A 21,484-nucleotide genomic window follows, 5' to 3' on the forward strand; every position below is an offset into this window, starting at 1 on the left:
CAGCCCTTCAAAAGCCTAAAACTAAGCATCTACAAGGTCTACAGGGAGGACAAAATTTGAAGATTGAATCCCACCAAGTTGGAAGGTCTTGAGAAACACCTTGAGCTTTCCACAGATCTGCTCTAACAAAGCATAAAACCAAACCTACAAAAGTTTAAGATGATAAATCAGTGATTGAACTGCCTCCTAGAATAAAATCAACACTCTCAAAGAAGATAACAGAATCCAAAATCTCTACAATGATCATTAACAGTGTCCAGAACACACAGAAAAATTACTAGAGTTGTCATGAAGAAGGAAGATGTGACCGATAGTCAAGAGAAAAGTAGTCAGTGGAAACTGACTCCAAGATGGGCCAGAGATTGGATTTAGCAGACAAAGACTTCAAAGCAGCTTTTATAAACATGTTCAAGAACTAAAAGAAAACAGTTCAAATAATTAAATATACTCTTAACGAGTAGACAAATAAGGAATCTCAGCAGATAAATGGAAACTATGAAAAGAACAAAATGGGGCCGGCCCGGTGGCTTAGCTGTTAAGTGCGCGTGCTCCGCTACTGGCGGCCCGGGTTCGGATCCCAGGCACGCACCGACGCACCACTTCTCTGGCCATGCTGAGGCCACATCCCACATACAGCAACTAGAGGGATGTGCAACTGTGACATACAACTATCCACTGAGGCTTTGGGGAAGGAGAAAAAGGAGGAGGATTGGCAATAGATGTTAGCTCAGAGCCGGTCTTCCTCAGCAAAAAGAGGAGGATTAGCACGGATGTTAGCTCAGGGCTGATCTCCCTCAAAAAAAAAAAAAAAAGAACCAAATTGATATTCTAGAACTGAAAAGTACAATAAACTGAAAAAAATTCATTAGATGTGCTTAACAGCAGATTGAAGATGTGAGAAGATTCAGTGAACTTAAAACAAATCAATAGCAAGTTTCCAATATGAAGAACAGAGAGAAAAAAGATTGAAGACAAACAACCAGAGCCTGAGGAACCTGTGAGAAAATATAAAATGGTCTAATATAGGAGTAATTTGAGTCCCCGAAGTGAAGAAAGTGAGAATGGGGCAGAAAATTATTTGAAAAAATAATTGCTGAAATTTCCCTGATTTGATTTTTTTTTAAATGATTTACAGAGCCAAGATACTTGGCAAACCTCAAGCAAGAGAAATACAAAGAAAACCATGCCTGTACACACCACAGTAAAACTGCTAAGAACCAAAGAGAAAAGCTTAAAACCACCAGATGTAAAAGATCTATTACATACAGGTGGACAACGATAAAAGTGACCACTGACTTGTCTTCAGAAATAATAAAAGCTATCTGCAAAGCACTGAAAGAAAAAGAAACTATCAACCTAGAATTCTTTAATCACTGAAAATATCCTTTAAATCAGAGGGTGAAATAGACATTTTCAGGTAAAAGAACGTGAGAGAATTCATTGCTGGCAGACTTCCATTACTGCACAACACACAAATAAGTTTTCTTCAGTGTGAAGGACAATGATGCCAGATGGAAACTTGGGTCTACTGGAAGGAAAGAGCATTAAAAATGGCAAATAAGTAAGTAAATATAAAGATATATGTTTCTTCTTCTTAGAACTTTCTTTAAAAGACAACTGACAGTTTATAGCAAATACAATATTGTAAAGTGGATGTTCTTATGTATATAGAAGTAAAAGATATGACAAGGAAAGCACGAAAGATGGGGTGGAATTATACTTTAGTAAGGTTACTACATTTGTGAAGTGGGAAGTGGGAGGCACGAGGCATAAAAGCTCAGTTGTAAAGGGGGAAGCGATCAAATACCGACTCTAAATAAATTTTGATAAGTTAAAAATTCGTGTTGTCAGCTCTAGAGCTACCGCTACAAATCTTTTAAAAACGTAGCTAAGAAGCCAGTAGAGGAAATAAAATACATTCCAAAAGATTACACATTGATCCAAACGAAGGCAGGAAAGTAGCAACAGAGGTATGAAAAACTAAAAGAGACAAATGGAAAAGAAATAGCGAGAAGGCAGACGTCAACCCAAATGTATAAATAATTATTTTAAATGTAAAAGACTAAACACTCCAATTAAAAGACAGAGGGTGTCAGAAGCACTCTAAATCTAAAGACAGGAAGAAGTTGAAAGTAAAAAGCCAGATATATAAAGAACTATTACCGCCTAATAATAATAAGATAAACAACTCAAAGTATTAAAATAAGGCAAAAGACTTGAATAGTAGATATGTGATGAGAAGATGCTCAGCATCATCAGTCATCTGGGAAAAGAACTTAAAAAGGTGAGCAGCATATCAACAAGTCAGTCTCGGGGGTGAGGGAACAATATACTGCAGTCACAAGCGAGAGCTCTGGAGTCGGTCCAACTTTCATTCAAATCCTGGTTCTGACACTTCTCTGCATGTGACCTTGGGCAAGATACTTAATGTTGCTAAGCCTCAGTTTCCTCATCTTAAAAAAAAAAAAACAATGGTGAGAGGAATAATAATGTTGCCTACAAATTGTGTGAATTAAGTAAGTACTTCTAGTGCCTGACACACAGTAATCATTCATTAAGTGTTAGATGCCGTCATCATCACCATCATCATCATCATTATTATTATTATTTACTATTCCAGCAGCAACAGGAATAGGAGTGAAAGCCACTATAACATGAACCTCTCAAGGTCTTGCTTGTTCCCCAGGGCCAGTCAGCTGTCCCTAGTGGGAACACCATCACCTTCAGCACTAGACAGTGCTGCTCTAGCCTCTTCTAATGCAAACCCAGGCTATTTAATAATCGCTCACCTGGGAGGACCCAGAGCAGAATACCTAAAGAGAAAGGCTGGCTGATAGAGATTCAGATAGGCTGGGAGCCCATGTCAGCCTGGGACCTGGGCTTCATGTACCAGGCATTGCTGACAGATAGGAGCTCCTGTAGACGGCAGAGCACCCTGGGCTAACCTCTGCCCTGCTTCCTCCCGCTCTCCCTGTGAACTCAGGTGATCTTCCGAAACGAGGTGACCAGTGAGTTCTTATTCTACACGGTGAGTTTCAGGGTCATCCCTTCAGGCGTCATCAAAACCATCGAGATGGTGAGCCCCGTCCGGCAGAGCACATCAGCCTCCATCAAAGTGGAGAACCCCCTGCCCTACTCGGTGACCTTCTCCATGGAATGCAGGGTGCCCGACATCAGCCTGCCCTCCCTGTTTGTGGTGCCTGCCAACTCTGAGGTACGGCCCTGGCTGCAGAGGCCCCCTGATATCTGGGATAGAGGCTCTGCCCAGGGAGCCTCTGGATCCACATTCTGTGTCCCTGAGGTTGAGCCAGCCCTGGGGCTAGTCAGGAAGGGAAGGGAAGATGGATCAGTCACACTCCCATTCTCTCCTTTCCTCTACTGCCCAAATCCTCACGTAAACTAGGGGCACATAAGAGCTTTGGTTCAGACACGTAAAAGGGACTTATTTATAACCTTTGTCTCTATTCTGTGTTTGTTTGCCTTGTTCAAAGTTAACATATTTTTCCTGTTTTTCCTAATTGTAAAAGTAACATAGACTATATATGGTGAAAAGGAAAGCAAGGGACGTAATAGTGTATCAAGTGTACAGCGCGCGCACACACACTCACACTCACACATATACACTCGTTTATGTCTAGACCACTTCAGGAAGGATGCACAAGAAACCTTTGACGGGTTGGGAGGACACGACCTGGAATTACGAACTGGTGGGAAGATAAACTTTCTTTTCATCAGTTTATTGCTCCAAATGCTCACTGTCCAACTTCCATCCAAATCTCATCTGTTTCCCAGCTCCAGCCCCTCCAGCCTGTCCCCTGCACTCCCACTCCACACATACAAACATGTTTGTTTAAACAAACAACTAGGAAATAAATAATCTACATAACCAATACGCAGGCCAAGAAATAAAAAATTGCCAGCACCCCAGAAACCTCTCTCCGATGACCACACCCTCCCTCCCTCACCCCTAAAAGTTGCCACTATCCTTATTTTATAATAATCATTACTTGCTTTTAAGACAATTTAAATCTGCCTGTTTTTGAACTTTATGCAAAAGGAATCCTACTCTATACATTCTTTAATGTTTTATTTCTTTTGCTCACTATTTTGCATTGTGACAGTCATCCGTGTTGTTGCATGCAGCTGAGGTTCATTCATCTTCACTGCTGTAGAAGTATGACTACACGACAATTTAAATATCCACTCTACTGTGGCCAGACATTTGTGTTGGTCTCAGTGTTTGGCTATCATGAGAAATGCTCCGTGGATCTCTTTGCACAAGTGCCCTCCTGGTGTACGTGTGCGTATGTTTCTCCACAGTGTACACCTACTGTAGAACCATTGGGTCATAGGGTGCACGTGCCTTTAATTGCCAATCAGTAGATAATTGCCAATCCGTAATGAGAGTTCACCAGCCCTCGGTATTGTCAGATTTTTTTGTTTATCAATGTGATCAATTCCTGATAAATTGATGACTCCCTGGGAGCTTCATTTCCCTTTTCACAAACATTGATTTCAGCTGGGTAACAGTTTGTGTAGGAGATTTGCATCTGTGTTCAGGAGAGCATGGACCAGTTTCCCTTCCTCACACTCTGCCCAGTTTAGGTGTCAGTTTGCTCGTCATAGAAAGAGAGTCGGGGATTTTCTCTCTTTCTCGATTCTATGAGAGAGTTTATAAAAGATTGAAATTATGTTTTCCTTGAACTCACAGATGAAGCCACTGAGGCCTGGTGTTTTCCTTGTGGGAAGATTGTCTACTGCTGACTTAATTCCTTTAATGGGTTATTGGACTATTTCGATTTTCTGTTTCTTCTTGAGTTTCTTCTTGAGTGATAAGAGCATGTCCATTTCATCCATATAGTTAAAATACTGGTATAACGTTGTTAATATCCTCTTATTACCTTTTTTATGTGATCTTCCCTTTTCCATTTCTAACATTGGTTATTGTGCCTTCTCTCTTCGTTTCTTAATCAATCTTGCTAGAGGTTTCTCAACATTGTTTTTTTCAAAAAAGCATCTTCTGGCTTTGTTGGTACTCTCTATTGAATGGTTGCTTTCTAGTTGCTTGATTTCTACTCTTTATTATTTCCTTCCTTCTGCTTCCTTTGGGTTACTGGTGCTTTATCTAATTTCTAAGATGAATGCTCAGTGCATTAACTTCTAGTCTTCTTTATTTTCTATTATATACATATAAGATTATAAGTCTCCAAGTACTGCCCTAGCTGCAGCACACAAATTTTTATATGTAGTATTGTTTCTCATTAAATTCAAAAATGTTCTAATTTTCATTATTATTAATACTTCTTTTTTGATTCATGGGTTATTTGAAGTTTCTTAGCTTCCAAATGTGGATTTTTCTAGTTACCATTTTTTAAATTATTTTGTGGTCAGAGTATTTATTCCATATTATTTCAGTCCTCTAGAATTTGTTTAGACTTGATTTATGACCCAATATATGATCTTTTTTTTCTAATCCTCCATCTATTTTGAAAAGAATGTGTTTGCCATTTTGATGTTCAATTTTCTATATCCCCACTGTTATTTTTGTCTGCTTGTTTGGTCAGTTTTAGGAGAGTATGTTAGATCATTGAACTATGATGGTGAATTTGTCTGTTTAGCCTTGTAGTTCTGTCATGTTTGGCTGTATATACTTTGAAGCTATGTAACTAGTTAAATATCTTTCTGGTGACTTGAAACTCTTTTCATTATGAAGTGATCTTCTTTGTCTCTAATAACGCTTTTTGCCTTAAAGTCTATTTTGTCTAATAATAACACAGCTTTCTTTTGCTTAGTAGTTGCATGGTATGTTTTTTTTAAATCAACATACTTTCAACCTTTCTGTATCCTTACAATTTAAATGTGTCTCTTATAAACAGATAAGATGGGTTTGGTTTTTCAATCCAGTCTAGCAATCCTCACTTTTCACCAGAGCATTTACACCATTTATATTTAATGTAAATACTAACATATTTAGGTTTATATGTTACCCTGTACTTTCTCTATCTTATCTGTTCTGTTTCTTTTTCTCTTAATTTTGTAGAGATCTCTTCCTGCCATATTTTCATTGTGTATAGCAATATTATTCTGCTCACCATTCACTTTGTTACCCCTTTTCTGTTGCTCACGTGAAGTTTTTCCATGCTCTTAGAAGGAAAAGGTAGCCCAGGATATCTTTCATAGCTTCATGTATCCAAGGTTCTCTCTTCTGTTGTTACAACAAAATTTTTTTAAATACAGCTTTGTACTTTTAAGATTTGTTTTCCCTTTTCTCCTCTCCACTTTTATCTGAGCTTTATCTTTTCTTTGCCCTTAGTGTCTCAGTTATGGTCAAATAGCTTCTACTCTCAGAGGTTTCTCCCGGTGCAGGGTGCTGTCTTAGAAGGGAGTTTCAGTAACTTGGTTTTGAGCGTTCAAATGGCCTACACTGCCCCACGTCGTCCAATCTTATTGTGACACATTGGCAATTAGCAGTAAACTGGAGCCTGAAATCATCCCTCCAGCTTAGGCTGCTATTGTCGGTTGTCCTCTCAAGTTTTCCAGGTTGAGTGAGACCCCTCGGATTAGGTGTGATTTCTGGGTTCTCTGGCTCTCAGGGCTGAAGTTCCTTTGCTCTCCATCCTCCTCCTCTCATATAGTGGCTTAAACCACATGACCCTCATGGCTATTAGTAGTTGGGCCCTACCCACTCATACTTCAGGGTTTGTGGGTTACCTTTTCACTTAGTTTGTTATAGATATTGTTAACCTACTTAATCTGTGTGTTTTGTGGGGGAATTTGTGGAGATTCCAAACTATGCTGCTGCTGCTGCTATCTTCCTGCCCAAAACCTGGAATTGGTTTTTATGTATGATGTGAGGTAAGAGTGAAGTTTCCTTTTTCTCCAAGTGAATATAAATTGTCTGAGACTGTTTTACTAAAAAAACCATTTTTTCTCCACTGCTCTACAGGGCCATTTGTGAAATAAATCAAGGGTCCATATATGCATGGATCTGTTCTAGCTTTTCTATGATATAATAACGATCTAATTTCTGAACTTGTACCCATACCACAGAATCCTAATTACTATAGATTTATAGTATAGTTTGATATCTGGTCAAGCAAACCATCACTAGCTTTATATTAAGACTTGATAATCTCTTCTATTTTTGTTCTTCAAGAGTACCTTGGCTATCCTTGGCCCTTTGCATTTCCCTATAAATTTTATTTATTTATTTATTTATTTTTTGGTGAGGAAGTTTCACACTGAGCTAACTTCTGTTGCCAGTCTTCCTCTTAGTTTGCTTGAGGAAGATTAGCCCTGAGCTAACATCTGTGCCAATCTTCCTCTATTTTGTATGTGGGTTACTGCCACAGCATGGCTGACAAGTGGTGTAGGTCCGTGCCTGGGATCCAAACCCACGAACCCCAGGCCACCAAAGCAGAGCACACCGAACTTAACTATTACACCACGGGGCTGGCCCATCCCTATAAATTTTAAAATCAGCTTGTTGAGTTCTTAAAAAAAAAAAAAAAAAAACCTGTTGACATTTTGGTTGGGATTATGTTGAATCTATAGTTTATTTTAGGAATGTATAAGTTTTCCATTGATCCATAACAAATTATCCCAAAACTTAGCAACTTAAAACCACAAAGATTTACTATCTACACAGTTTCTGAGGATCAGGAATCCAAGAGCAGCAGCTTAGCTGGGTGGTTTGGCTCAGGGTCTTTCACGAGGATGTATTCAGTTGTCAGCCAGCACTCTAGTCATCTCAAAGCTTGACTGGGGCTGGATAACCTGCTTCCAAACTCACTCATGTTTGTTGGAAAGGCCTTAGTTCTTCCTAGTTGTTGGCTGGAGGCTTCAGTTCCTCACCACATGACCTCTCCCTAGAGCTGCTCTCAACGAGGCAGCTCGCCTCCCCAACAGTGCGAGATCTAAGGGAAAGTGAGACGGCAAAGGAGGAGAGTGCATAAGACAGAAACCGCAGTCTTTTCCACTTAATCTCAGAAGTGACATGCCATCTCTTCTGCCATATACTAGTGGTCACACAGACCAACCCTGGGTCAGCGTGGGAGAGGACTAGACAAGGGTGTGAACACCAGGAGGTGGGGATTACTGGGGGCCATCCTGGACCCTATCTATCATAGGAAGAATTCAAACCTTTACAATATTGAGATTTCCAATCCATGAGCAAATCTCCATTTATTTAAGTCTTCTTTAATTTCTCTCAATAACATTTTTTGCTTTTCTGTGTTGAGGGCTTACTCATCTTTTGTTAGATATATTTCTAGGTTTTATGTATTTTGATGCTATTGTAAAAGGCATCTTTTTAAAATTTCATTTTCTATTTGTTGCAAGCATGTAGAAATATAAGTGATTTTTGTATATTGACTTTGTTCCCAATCATCTTATAAAATTTACATATTAATAATAATTTTAATTATAAATTCTTCAATTTTCTACATGTACAATCATATCATCTGTAAATAATTACAATTTTGTTTCTTCCTTTCTAAACCTTTTCCTTTAATTTCCTTTTCACGCCTTATATGGCTATCTAGACCTCCAAAACAATGTTGACTAGAAAGCAATAGAAGGCATCCTTGGTCTTTTTCCTGATCTTGAAGGGAAAGCTTTCAAAGTTTCACCGTTTACATGATGTTTGTTTTAGGTTTCTTATAGATACTCTTTCTCAGATTACGGATATCCCCTTCTATTCCTAGTTTACTAAGAGCTTTTTTTTTAAACACCATGAATGGATGTTGAGTTTTATCAAATACTTTTACTGTGTCTATTGAGACGTTCATCTGATTGTTCTCCTTTTAATTTGTTAATGTGGCAACTGACTGATTTTTCTAATGTTAAACCGACTTTTCATTCATGGAATAAACCCAACTTAGCTGTGTAGTGTTCTCTTTTTTATATATTGCTGGATTCAGTTGGATAACATTTTTATCAGGCATTTTGTATCTATGTTCAGGAGGGAAACTGGCATCCAACTTTCCTTTCTCCTTTAGCCTTGTTGGATTTTGGTATCAAGATTATGCTAGCTGAGGTGGGTTCCTTCTTCTTCTTTTCTCTGGAAGAATTTGTGGTATACTAGATTGTCAGGTAGAACTTACAAGTAAAGCTTTATGATCCTGGAATTTCATTAAGGGAAACTTCTTGACTATTGACTAAGTTTCTTTAATGGTTATAGGACTATATAGGTTTTCTTTATCTTCTTAAGTCTGTTTTTGTAAGTTATATTTGTTTATACATTTGTCCATTTTCATCTAAATTTTTAAATTGGTAAAATCATTAAATTATTATACTATATTCTTTTCTATTAAATGTCTACAACTTTTAATGATATCCCCTTTTTCTTCGGTCTTCAATAAGAAGAACTAGATTTTTTTTAAATAAACAATACCTACTCATGATGAAAACAAAATTTTAACTATACAAAAGTATCTGAAATAGAAATTAACAGTTCCCACAATCCCATTTCCCCCACCCTAAGACAACTACTGGTAACAATTTGATATATATCCTTATTGTCTCTTTTCTATACATACATAGACATATTCTTCTCCACTAAAATGAACTTGTACTTTACTTACACATTTCTGGAACCTCCTTTCTTCCACTTACAATATCATCAACATCTTTCATTTCAGTGCTTATAGCTCTGTCTCTTCCTTTTTAATTGCCACATAATATTCCACTGAAGTGGGTAAACTATAATTTATTTAACCAATCTCTTACTGCTAATGCATTGAATTGTTTCCCTTGTTTTGCTATTATAAGCAATACTCTTTTGTTCTTGTTTTGTTTTGCTATGGGTGGTAATAGAGGAAGGAAAAAGCACCCCCCAAATGGAGGTAGAACCCAGGAAGCTGCTCTGAAATTGGCTATGAGCAGAGAAGGAGCTGCCGACCTTCAGCCCTCCTGCTGTCAACATCCACTCCCATCTCCATAAGTGTGCTGCTCACGAGAGGCTCCAGTACCTATTTTTCAGATTCAAAGAGATTCCAGATATAGAAATATGTGGACTAGGGAAAGCTAGAAGGGGTCCAGGGGAGGGAAAGTGGGTTACACGGGTTCAAAAGCAGTGTAAGTATTTGCTTGTGAAGCACCATTTCTGCCATCAGCCTGCTCTGAGGTGGCGGGGGATGGGTCGGACTTTCAGCATCACAACAGCTTCTGTATTCTCTTGCAGGGCACATTCTCATTTGAATTCCAGCCCCTGAAAGCTGGAGAAACCTTCGGGAGACTAACGCTGCACAACAGTGATTTGGGTTACTACCAGTATGAGCTCAATTTGAAGGCCACACCAGCACTGCCAGAAAAGCCCATCCATTTCCAGGCTGTTCTTGGCAGCGGCCAGAGCATCTTTGCCAAGTTCACCAATTACACCCGGCAGAAGACAGAATACTACTGCAGGGTGAGCAGCCCCTGCCCCACCCTCCGCCCTTCCCTTGCCAGAAGTCTGGGCTTAAAAATACTGGCAGGAAGACACAGAGGGTGCAGAAACGTGAAACCCAGAGTCAGGAGCTTCATCTCTTGAAACTCTCAGCTAGAAATAAAGAGCACCAGGCCTGGGTCCCTCCTTACAGATTTTCTATCTTAACAAGCTGGGCTGGGGGTGGGGATAGTTTTGCTTCCCACAGCATGCTCAGTCATCAATAAAGAGGACAGTAGAGCTTAGTGGTCATGAGTATAGCCTTTGGAATCCAGCCAGGTTTGAATCCTGGCTTCACCGCTTACTCTTTGTATGAATAATTTACTAAAGCTCTCTAAGCTTATCTATAAATGGCGATAATACCCCAACCTCACAGGATTGCTGCAAGGATTTTTAAATATGTATATAAAACCATTTTCATAGAGCCTGGCCCATATGTTACCTATTACATCAGATGGAATATAGGTTTAACTACTGAAACAGAAACCCAAAATAACAACAAAACAGAATTTTATTCCTCTCTCAAATAACAGCATGGGCATAAGCAGTTTGGGCTGGAATGGCGGCTCCATGACATCAGGCACCCAGACGCCTTCTGTCCTGATGCTCTTCCCTCGTTGAAGAGTTGCTTTGTTCCACAGGGGTCAAGATGGCGTACCGTGATGTCCATGTTCCAGCCAAATACAAGGGGAAAAGGAGGAGCTGCATATATCACTTCCACTCACATTCCATTGAACAAAACTTCATAGGACCACACCGAGCAACAAGGGGAGCTAGGAGGTGTAGCCTTCACACTGGGTGGCCACGTGCCCACTTAACATCAGGCGTCCTGTGGCTCTAGTCAAGAGGCATAGACTCTTGATCAATCATGTCAGTCAGGAGAAGCTAGGTTATGCTGTAGTAACAAACAGCCCTGATATGTCAGTAGCTTAAAACAACAAAGATTTGTCTCTCATTTATGCTGTCTATCCAGTGAGAGTCAGCAGGGGACTCTGCTCATCACAGCCACTCGGGGATTCAGGCTGAAGGGCAACCACCATCTCAAATGTTTCCCGTCATAGTACCACAGGGGTAAAAAGACCCTGAAAGGTCTTGCACTGGCAGTTAAAGGATCTAGTGTGGAAGTGACACCTTTCACTTCTGCTTGCAACTAATTGTCAGAACTAGTCCCACCCACTCACCACAATTTTCAGTCTTCTCTTTGCATGGAAGGGAAGAAGAGAGGGTTATGGGGGAACAGCGCCAGTGACTGCCATACCAACATAATCCAGCTGCGTGTCTTCGGGCAAGTTATTAACATCTCTCAACCTCGGTTTCTTTGTGGTAAAATAGGGATAATAATTAGTAATACCTGCTCTTTAAGGGAGTTGTAAAGACACGGCATTTGTATAACCTGCCCGGCCTCACACGACGCAGGTTTCCTGATGTCCAAGAATGGAGGGGCTGGGGGTAGACCTGAGCTGCTCTTCAGGACCCTGTGTGAGCCAAGTGCATTTGTTCCCCTTTCAGACCGACTCTCCAGACTTCCACACGGAAAAGGTCGTTAATGCAGCCCCAGGGGCTCAGGGAGGCAGTGAAGTCAGCGTGGAAGTCTATTTCGAGCCCAGCCACCTTGGTGAAAGCAAGGGCGCCCTGATCCTGTCATCGCTTACAGGCGGGGAGTATGTCATCCCCCTCCTCGGAGTGGCTCTGCCCCCCAAGCCCCAAGGTCCCTTCCTGATCCGAGCTGGGTACAACATAGTCATCCCCTTCAAGAATGTTTTCTACAATGCAGTCACCTTCTCCTTCATTGTGGAGAACCCGGCCTTCTCCATTCGCGCCATGGACTCCGTGCGGCCCAAGAAGATCAACAACATCACAGTCTCCTTTGAAGGAAACCCATCGGGCAGCAAAGCACCCATCACCAGCAAGCTGATTGTGGCCTGCCCTCCCGGCGAAGGCAGGGAAATAGGAATTCAGTGGGTTTATTATCTGAAGGGGATCACTCCTTAGTGGCACCCAAGGTCAGTTGCATCAACGAAAAGCCATCTCCTCAGCCTTAATATCTATATCTTTCTAGCCTGACAAAGAATAGAGGAAATAAACAGAATTCTAAAAGTATTGTTTTATCCTCCAATTCAATTAGAGGGGCACTTATTTCCATATTATATGTATTTGAAATATAAGTATTCCAAATTAAACATGGTAATACACAAAACAGAGCTGTATTTTACTTTGCAAGGGCAAGTCCCTGAATTTTCTTAACATCTCCCCCAAGCTCAAGTACTATGTAAGAATCCTCATTTTTAATAAGATGACTCAGGTATCACACTCATGGCCTTCTATCATACAGCACTTAGCAGTGCATGATGCTGGGGCACCGTAATTTCCTTTTAAAAACCCATAATGGCTTAAAGAGCCCTTAGACTCTATTTTGGAGTGGTATCTTGTTCTGCTTTCACATAAAAGCCAAGTAAGTCAGTATTTTCAAAGCAACGAACAGATAACATTAGGGCAGTCAATGCAAGGTCAGGGGCTGAGGATTCTCCCTTCATCTCTGAATCCCACATCTGTTTCCCACAGGAAGTTCTCACTGAAGGCCAGGTCCTGGAGAAATGCTAATTGAGACCCCAGTTCTCCACTCCCACCCCCAGCCCTGTGCCCAGCAATCGGCCTACAGAGCAGTGATTCTCGGACCACTTGCACATCAGAATCACCTAATTATGGTCCAGAACATACCTCCCCAAATTCTGATTTAATTGCTCTGGGGAGGGACATGGACATCATTTTTTTTTAATTTGTACAGCAGAGTTGAGAACCAGTGCTACAGATCAAACACCTGCCCGGCCATTAATGCTGCAACTGAGTCAGGAACATCCTCCAGGGTGAGGACCACATTCCCATTTGATATGTTGAAACTGCAGCTATTTTGTGTGCCCATGAAGAGTGACATTCTAAGTCAGTGCCTTTCTTCAGAGGGAAAGCACTGGGGAAGCTCCACCTCCAAGGAGGAGGGGGGCATCTGCCTCAGCCCAGACTCTCCCCCTGGGTCCCACACTGTGTATTAATAGGACCACCTACCTGTTGGCACCACATATTGGAATAAAGATGGTTAAAGACTGGCCCTGGAGTGGGTTTGCTTCTGCGCACACACACCTACGTCTGAGGGTCCCCCCTGCCTGCACCTCCTCCTCCCTTCTCATCCCCTACAGCCCACCTGCAAGAGAGACTGGAGGCATGAAAGAAGATGGCCATTTGGGAATGGATGCTCTAAAGGAGTGGTTCTCAAAAAATGGTTCCTGAACCAGCAGCAACAGCATCATCTGGGAACTTATTAAAAATGCAAATTCTCTGGACCCACCCCAGACCTACTGAGTCAGAAACTCTGGGGGTGTGGCCCAGCAACCTATGTTTCAACAAGCTTTTGGAGGTGTTTTTTAATGGAAAGATACTCTTCTACTTCTTTTGTACCTCCTCCCAACCCTCAGCCCAGTACACTCTACACACAGCTAGTCCCAAAAGCAGCTTTTCCTCAAGTATTTGCAGACTTATACCTAACAGACAATTCACTTTTGTAACCACCAAAGACACTGCTAGTGGGCATGTGGACAAAGAACTAGATGACAGATTTTCCCAGTGGTTAAATGAGAAAGGATGCACTAAGGAACAATCTGAGAGGATGCAGAGATCAACGACCACGTGCTATGACTGCACACACACAGAGACTGAATAAACCAGTGGTTCTCAAATTTTCATATCTACCAGAATCACCCACAGGGCTTGCTAAACCACAGACTGCGGGCCCCACCCTCAAGGTCTGATGTAGTGGGTTTGGGTGGGCCTGAGAATTTGCATTTCTGCCAAGTTCCCAGTGATGCTGTTGCTGCTGGTCTGAGGATCACACTGTGGTCAGTACAGCTCTGAAGCCTGGAGCCTCCTCACATCAGCATCACCTGGGAACTTGCTGGGAATGCAGGATCTCAGGCTCGGCCCTAGACCCTCTGAATCCAAATCTGCATTTTAATGGCATCTCCCAGGGATTCATGGGCACATTGCTGTTGAGAGCCCTGGGTTAAAGGCCACTAGCAGAACTTGAGACGTCACTGAATCCACAGCCCTAATGCTCTTCCTCAGAGCCCCAGAGAGGAGTCTCACCCACTCTGCTTATGGCCTGGTTGATAAAATTGGCCCTCCACAAAATGTCCCTGCTCCCACCCACTCACTGGAGGCACAGCTGGGGCTAGGGGAGCAATTCTTCAAAAGGGGCACCTCTTCAACAGTTTTAAATTCAGTATGATAATGGTTGTTGCAACTGAAGACGGAAGAAGCTATGTGAAAGCTGGCTAAACCCCAGCAGTCAGAGATGGTGAGACTTGGCGACTCCTCTCACTGCAGGGTCAGTATCTGGATACACTCTCTTGAGCTGGAGGGCTCCCAGCCACCGCCCCAGACACTGGCTGCTACAGAAACTGGCCACTTCCCAGTGTCACTGCCAGCAAAATGGTGCCTTCAGGTGGCCAGGGGCAACTTCCCCTCCCTCAGCCCTGCTCCAGCTCTCCCAGAGCCACTGAGTCTAGGGCCCAAAGCCTCCCAAGCCAGGAGCAAGGAGGCAGTCCCTTCTCCCCGGGACCATGCGCCCAGCTCAGACCCCGCCCAGCATGAACCCCCTGCCAGGATGACTTGAGATGGGGTACATCTCTTCCCTTCAGGTTGTTCTCATGCTTCCTTGGCCTCAGAAAGACAAAACAAAATCATCTCATATTAACAAATTTGGAATGGCAAAAGAGCTCAGAGGGCTGCAGGAGAGGCTTGCTGAAAACGAGCTAGTGGAAGTTACGTCTGAAAGAATGCATTCTCAGCAAAGCAGACCAGAAGACTCTTCACTGGGGGTGGTCAGAAAACATCAGGGCCGCCAGGTGGCACGACCCCAGGGAGCACTGTGCACAGAATACGACATGAATGGGGCCCCCCAATGTCACTTGACACGAAGGCCCTGGTGAGTGTAGCATCTTAGGTCTAACCACTTCTTTGGGGGAGACATGCCTTAGGTCGGAGGTGACAATATTGTGACGTCATGAGGGCCTGTCGCATCTCAAGAAATTCCAGGTGTGGGATTTCCCAAGCCTCTTATCCCCTCAACTGTGTTGCCCTAAAACTCCCGCAAAATTACACTGCTGTCGGAGAAACTCCTTTGCACAGTTCAAGATTTGGGTACAGTTTCTTACGGTGTCACCAGCATCCTCTACAAACTATGTAATAACAACCAGGCATCACACAGATACAGATGAGTTACAACTGTGAAACGATGGCCTGTGTGCAACCAGGCGTATCAGTCCACTAGTTTAGAAGAGGCTGAGTACGGCAGGCCCGGCCAGGGCTGGCCACCAGGGTCAGAGGAGAAGTGAGCACGTAGATAAGGCAACGGAGGCCCTTGGGCTTTATTCTTAGCACCACTGCCAGTCCAATTATGCATAAATATCCTTAATTAGTTGGCATTTTCCAAGATATCAGAGAAAAGAAACCACTTCTTTCCAGGAACTTCTAAGCTACAGGTAGGACATTAAGTGAGAAACTGGTTTCTTAGCAACCTAGTCCAGAATGTGATTTCAGGAGAAAAGAGTTTGTTCTGGTAAAAAACATTTCCTTACTGTTTCAATTATTAAAAACTCTATCATATTACGACCCTTGGGAAATTCAGTTCACCTTTAAGAAAAAGTCAAACCAAACAGCAAAAAAAAACAGATAAAATATTAGATACAGTATGGGTCCAGTGGAAATGAATACACACTGGAGAAATAAATCCAAATGATTTCCATTGTTTTCATTGTTTTGTATCAACCATCATCAAAATCCTAGACATAAACTTTGCAAGACATTTGGAAATGTCATCAGTGCTACTTAGTATCAAGGTAAGAGGAGGAAACTATTAAGCAATACATTTCCTCTGGAGATGAATCTATAATTGGGGCAGTTTTCGGATTGTTGGTGCACCCACCTTCATTCATCAGATTGTGTTGGCAAGGGTTTAAAAGCTGTGAAAATCCCACCAGTAAAGGAAAGCACATTTTTCATGGATTTTTCTAGACACAATTTTCCCATGACTTACTGAGTTTGGGGCTAGCTCTTGCATTTGTTTTCTATGGCTGTATAACAAATTACCACAAACCTAGCAGCTTAAAACAAGACAAATTTCTTACCTCACAGTTTCTTATGGAAACTGTCCAGAATAGACTGACCTGGGTTCTTGGCTCAGGGTCTCACAGGCTGAAATCAAGATGCCAGCCAGCTGCATCCTCAACTGGAGACTCGACCAGGAAAGATCCACTTCCAAGCTCCCTCAGTGTGTTGACAAAACTCATTTCTTTGCAGCTATATGACTGAAGTCCCCATTTTCTTGGCAACTGACATCAGGGGACCACTTCAGCAACTAGAGACCGCTCTAAGGTCTTCGCCGTGTGGCCCATCATAGACACTTCACTGTTGTTACTGTTTACTCTTCAAGGCAAGCAGGAGAATCTCCCTCCCACTTCAAATCTCTTTTAAGGCCTCACCTGGTTAGGTCAGACCCACTCAGGATAATCTCCCTTTTCATTAACTCAAAGTCAACTGATTAAGGACCTTAATTACATCTGCAAAATCTCTTCTGCTATATAACATAATATAATAATTGTTAGAGTGACAGCCCATCATACTTACAAGTCTTGTTCACACTCAAGGGGAGAGGATTTTACAGGCATGTATCCAAAGAGATAGGAATCTCAGGAGCCATCTTAGAATTCTGCCTACCATAGCCTCTCACTTGTGTCCCACAGGTTCTGATCTATGGATTGAGGATAATTCTCTGTTTTCAAGATTGTTATAAGTTTTACATGCATACTTTTCATTCATTAGGGAAAAGTACCACCACATGTTATGTTCATATTTCATACCCATTGGGCTCCACTGTGGTCTAGCCCTTGTCTTAAGTCCCTGTCCACTGCAGAAGCTTAAAATAAGAAACTCTGATGCATCTCCCTCTTACTGAATTTTCAGCCACACTACATCCATAAAGTGCCGTTTAGAATTTTACCATACAACTTCAATTTCTGTTCAACTATTTAGTGTGGTTGAAAGCACTTGGAGGGGCTGCTTTATAGTGGATCCACCTGGAGACCTGCACTCAGCAGATCCGGGGCTTCAGCTGTCTGTAACCCAGCCCTTCAAGGTCTCAGAGCATGGTAAACACATCCCGAATCCCAAAGGGTGGGGTAACAGCCACTGTTAGTACCTGAGATTTTAGGTGGTAGACAGGTAGTACTGTTTTTAATTGAGAATATATTTCAATATGTTTTAGAAAAATATCACTATTCAAACCCATGATTTTCAAGCATAAGCAAGGCTAAAGTAGGAATTTAAGATTTTTTTAAGTGAGTTGATTTGAGGAAAATATTTTTTACACAACAGTACAAGTGGCTAGGAAATGGCGAAAATCGTGATGGTATTACTCCAATTTAGGAAATATTGGCATATTCGAAATTAGTAACTAAGTAGTAAATTCAGTAAGTATTGAATAAATTATGCCAAGTGAGTCAGGCTCCATGAGCCCTTCTTTCTCACCAACGTCTACAGAAGGCCATAACGCGCCAAGCCTACCACGTGCGGGAAGTCGAGCGCCTGCGATACACGCCCCACAAAGCACGTCTCAAACCAGACTCACGCTATGAGGGGCGGTAGGCGAGAGTGTGAGCGGAGGAGGTAGAGCCTGGCGGGGGCGTGGCCAATCCACCCGAGGCCAGCGTGCGGGGGCGTGGCTGGCGAGGGGCGGATCCTCGCGGCGGAAGGCGGAAGCTGCTGCAAAGTCACGTGATCCAAGTAACATGGCCGCTGCGCCTTGAGCACTGCCGGTGCCGGGCGGGAGCGAGTCGTGTGAGCCGTTAGGCGGCCTGGGGCAGGTGTGCGGGAACGGGGTCCGGGCCCGGGTTCCGAGGCGGCGCGCGGCGGCGGAGCGCGGCAGACGAGTCTGGGGCGGCGTGGTCCATGAGCTGGCGCGGGAGGCAGCGCAGAGCCTCAGACTCCCCTGGCCCCGGGGCGCCCGGGCAGCCGCGGGCTGAGGAGTCGCGGGGCTCTGGGGGGCGTCCCGAGCTGCCACCATGAACCCCGAGAAGGACTTCGCGCCGCTCACGCCCAACATCGTGCGCGCCCTCAATGACAAGCTCTACGAAAAGCGGAAGGTGGCAGCGCTGGAGATCGAGAAGTAAGAGCCGCCGTCACCCAGGGTTGGGTGTGAGGAGCGGAACCGGGACCCCGCCCGGGCTATACGAGGGTCCCCCTCCCCGGGGGAATTCCTCACGCCTTTCCAGACAGTGTTATTCCCCCCGGTCTCAGGCCCTTAGCGCAGTGCTTAAGAGCAGGAGATTGGGAGTCCCAGCTATCCTGCTGACTGGCTGTGTGACTTGGGCCAAGTTCTTTAACCTCCTGGTGCCCCAGAGGGCTGCCGTGAGAATCAAGTGACATAACGTGTGTATAGTGTAGGGCTGCCGTGAGAATAAAGGGACATAACATATGTTTAGTGGTTAGCACAGTACCTGGCACATGGTGCGCCCTCCTTGTGGTCTCCATCAAAACTAGCAAATCAGAGAGTGGCCTCTGATGAAAGGGAGGTGGGAAGCATGAGAATTTGCTAGTGATGTTGACCTGCCTCATTTCTTACACAGCTGAGAAGTGAAAGGGACTGTTAGGTGACCAAGTGGAGAAATCACCTTTGAAACCTCAAGATCTCAAGGCTCAGAGGACTGTTTGTTTTCTCTCTCTCATATCACCCTTCACCACAAGTGGAAGTAGAAATAATTTGACCTTTCTTGCTTCTGCAGTCTTATTACGTGTATGTGTAACCATGATCTGACATTTTGTTTTATTTCCCACTGTACAAAACAAGGTGTTTAACTGGGAATGTTTTATTAAGATTTTTCTTTTGTTTTACCTTTGAATTTTTTTCCAGTCAAATCTTTGTGATAAAGTCATGTGGGAGGGTGATTTCAGAAGAGTGGAAAGCAGCAGGCTGTGAAACTGGAAGAATGCCAGTCTGGGGAGTCAGGAACTATGGATTGTAGTTCTGCCCTGTCCAATAGGGTAGCCACTGGCCGTGTGTAGATATTTACATTTTAAAAAAATAAAATAAAAATTTTAAATCCAATTCCTCAGTCACAGTAGCCACATTTCAGATATGAGTAGCCACATGTGGCTACTGGCTACCATAATGGACAGTGCAGATTTTAGAACATTTCCATCACTGCAGAATGTTCTGTTGGACATCTCTAATCTAGTCCATGGTGTGAAACTCATTCTTTGACTCTGGGGAAATTCCTTTGCTCAAGGTTTCTTAACCTCAGCACTATTGACATTTTGGGACAGATAATTCTTGGTTGTGGTGGGCTGTGCTGTGCATTGTAGGATTTTTAGCAGCATCCCTGGTCTCCACCCACTAGATACCAGTAGCATTCCATCAGTTCTAACAATCAAAAATGTCTCCAGACATTGCCAGATGTCCCCTGGAGATGCAAAATCACCCCCATTGAGAACCACTGCCTTAACTGCTTTGGGTTTTAGTTTTCTCCTCAACCAAATTGTTGAACTTTGCTGAGAGGACCCTCCCATTCAGCTCTCACATTCAATATGTCCAAAACCGTCTAGCTTCTCTCATCAAGCACCACTTTCTTGACTGCTCTCTTTTCATACTGCATCTTGTTTATACCCTGGCTCTCACTAATGCTAGCAAGTCTTAATGATGAGCATCACTATGCTGTGTGTAGAGCTGATTTGTAGATGTGGCTCCATGTCCATGGGTATTATTGGCTTTGAAGCAACATTGACACCGAGTTTTGTCCATCGCCCACTCTGTTTCTCAGTAATGTCTGGTTTTGTCATAGCTTGAGTCATCTGTTGAGTCCTTTAACAGAGGTATTCATCTCAGCATTACTGTTGCCTCCAGCACAACCTGTTTAAGTGCTCTCACTCTGCCAGTTGTTCTGTAAGGGTTTGTCTTTAATGGGATTCGTTTTGTATTCAATATTGCCCTTGATTTGTGAAATTCAGAGAAACCCCCTAGGGCCTTAACTGAACTATGAACTCCTTAACAGCAGAGACACTGTTTTATTTATCGTCAGCACTTAGCACAGTGCCTGGCAGCATTTGGCAATTGGTATCTAAATGAATGAATGACCGTACTTTTTCGGTGGGGAAATAACATTGCAGTCTAAGAACTTTGCAACTTGAAAGTGTAGCCCACAGACCGGCAGCATCAGGATCACCTGGCAGTTTGTTAGAAAGAGATTCTGCAGCATCACCCCAGACCTATGGATCGGAATCTGCATTTTAACAAGATCCCTGGATGATTTATGTGTGCATTAAAGTTTGAGAAGCATTGGCCTAGAAGACCCTACGGTCAGTTTCTAGCCTTCTTCAGCCATATTTGGAATGAGATGTGCCAATTTGATACATTCCTCAGAGTGTATGTTTCACAAATTGTTCAGGGACAAATAGTGACTTATTCATCTGTGCTTCACCACAGAGCTTTCTGGTGTCTCTGCTTATGGGGACACTAATCCTATTGGGTCAGGGCCACACCCTTATGACCTCACTTAACCTTGATCACTTCCTTAGAGGCCCTATCTCCTGTTAAAAAACAAAATTCAGGGGCCGGCCTAGTGGTATAGTGGTTAAGTTCACGCATTCCCCTTCGGAGGCCGGGGGTTCGCAGGCCCAGATCCCGGGCGCGGACCTACGCATCGCTCATCAAACCATGCTGTGGCAGCATCCCATATAAAGTAGAGGAAAGTGGGCACGGATGTTAGCCCAGGGCCAATCTTCCTCAGCAAAAAAGAGGAGAATTGACAACAGATGTTAGCTCAGGGCTAATCTTCCTCAAAAAAAAAATTCAACTGAATGAATTTTAAAGGCCTTACTGACTTTATTGAACAATTCATGAATCAGACAGCATCCAAAGAGAAATAGAAAGGGGCTCCAAAGAGCTGTACAAAATGAAAAACTTTTATAGGCATAAAGGGGGCAGGAGGAAGTTATTAGCAAAGAGTGGATGTTTCA

At 43.0% G+C, this 21,484-nt stretch overlaps 2 protein-coding genes across 3 annotated transcripts in view; both read left to right on the forward strand.

Annotated features, from left to right (window-relative positions):
* Window positions 1-12,550, forward strand: part of HYDIN (HYDIN axonemal central pair apparatus protein) — a 336,144-nt gene extending 323,594 nt beyond the window's left edge. Inside the window, 3 exon segments of the mRNA XM_058528225.1 lie at window positions 2,984-3,214; window positions 10,184-10,408; window positions 11,936-12,550. Of these exon segments, the coding sequence (XP_058384208.1) occupies window positions 2,984-3,214; window positions 10,184-10,408; window positions 11,936-12,418 (939 nt within the window). The 3' untranslated portion in view covers window positions 12,419-12,550.
* Window positions 12,551-18,250: 5,700 nt separating this feature from the next.
* Window positions 18,251-21,484, forward strand: part of VAC14 (VAC14 component of PIKFYVE complex) — a 104,129-nt gene continuing 100,895 nt past the window's right edge. For both annotated transcript variants that reach the window (XM_058528226.1, XM_058528227.1), the window contains exon 1: window positions 18,251-18,638. In XM_058528226.1, coding sequence (XP_058384209.1) covers window positions 18,535-18,638 — 104 coding nt within the window. In that variant the 5' untranslated portion in view covers window positions 18,251-18,534. The remainder of the gene's footprint in view (window positions 18,639-21,484) is intronic.

The sequence above is a fragment of the Diceros bicornis genome, chromosome 32, assembly GCF_020826845.1.
Source record: "Diceros bicornis minor isolate mBicDic1 chromosome 32, mDicBic1.mat.cur, whole genome shotgun sequence".
Lineage (NCBI taxonomy): Eukaryota > Metazoa > Chordata > Mammalia > Perissodactyla > Rhinocerotidae > Diceros > Diceros bicornis.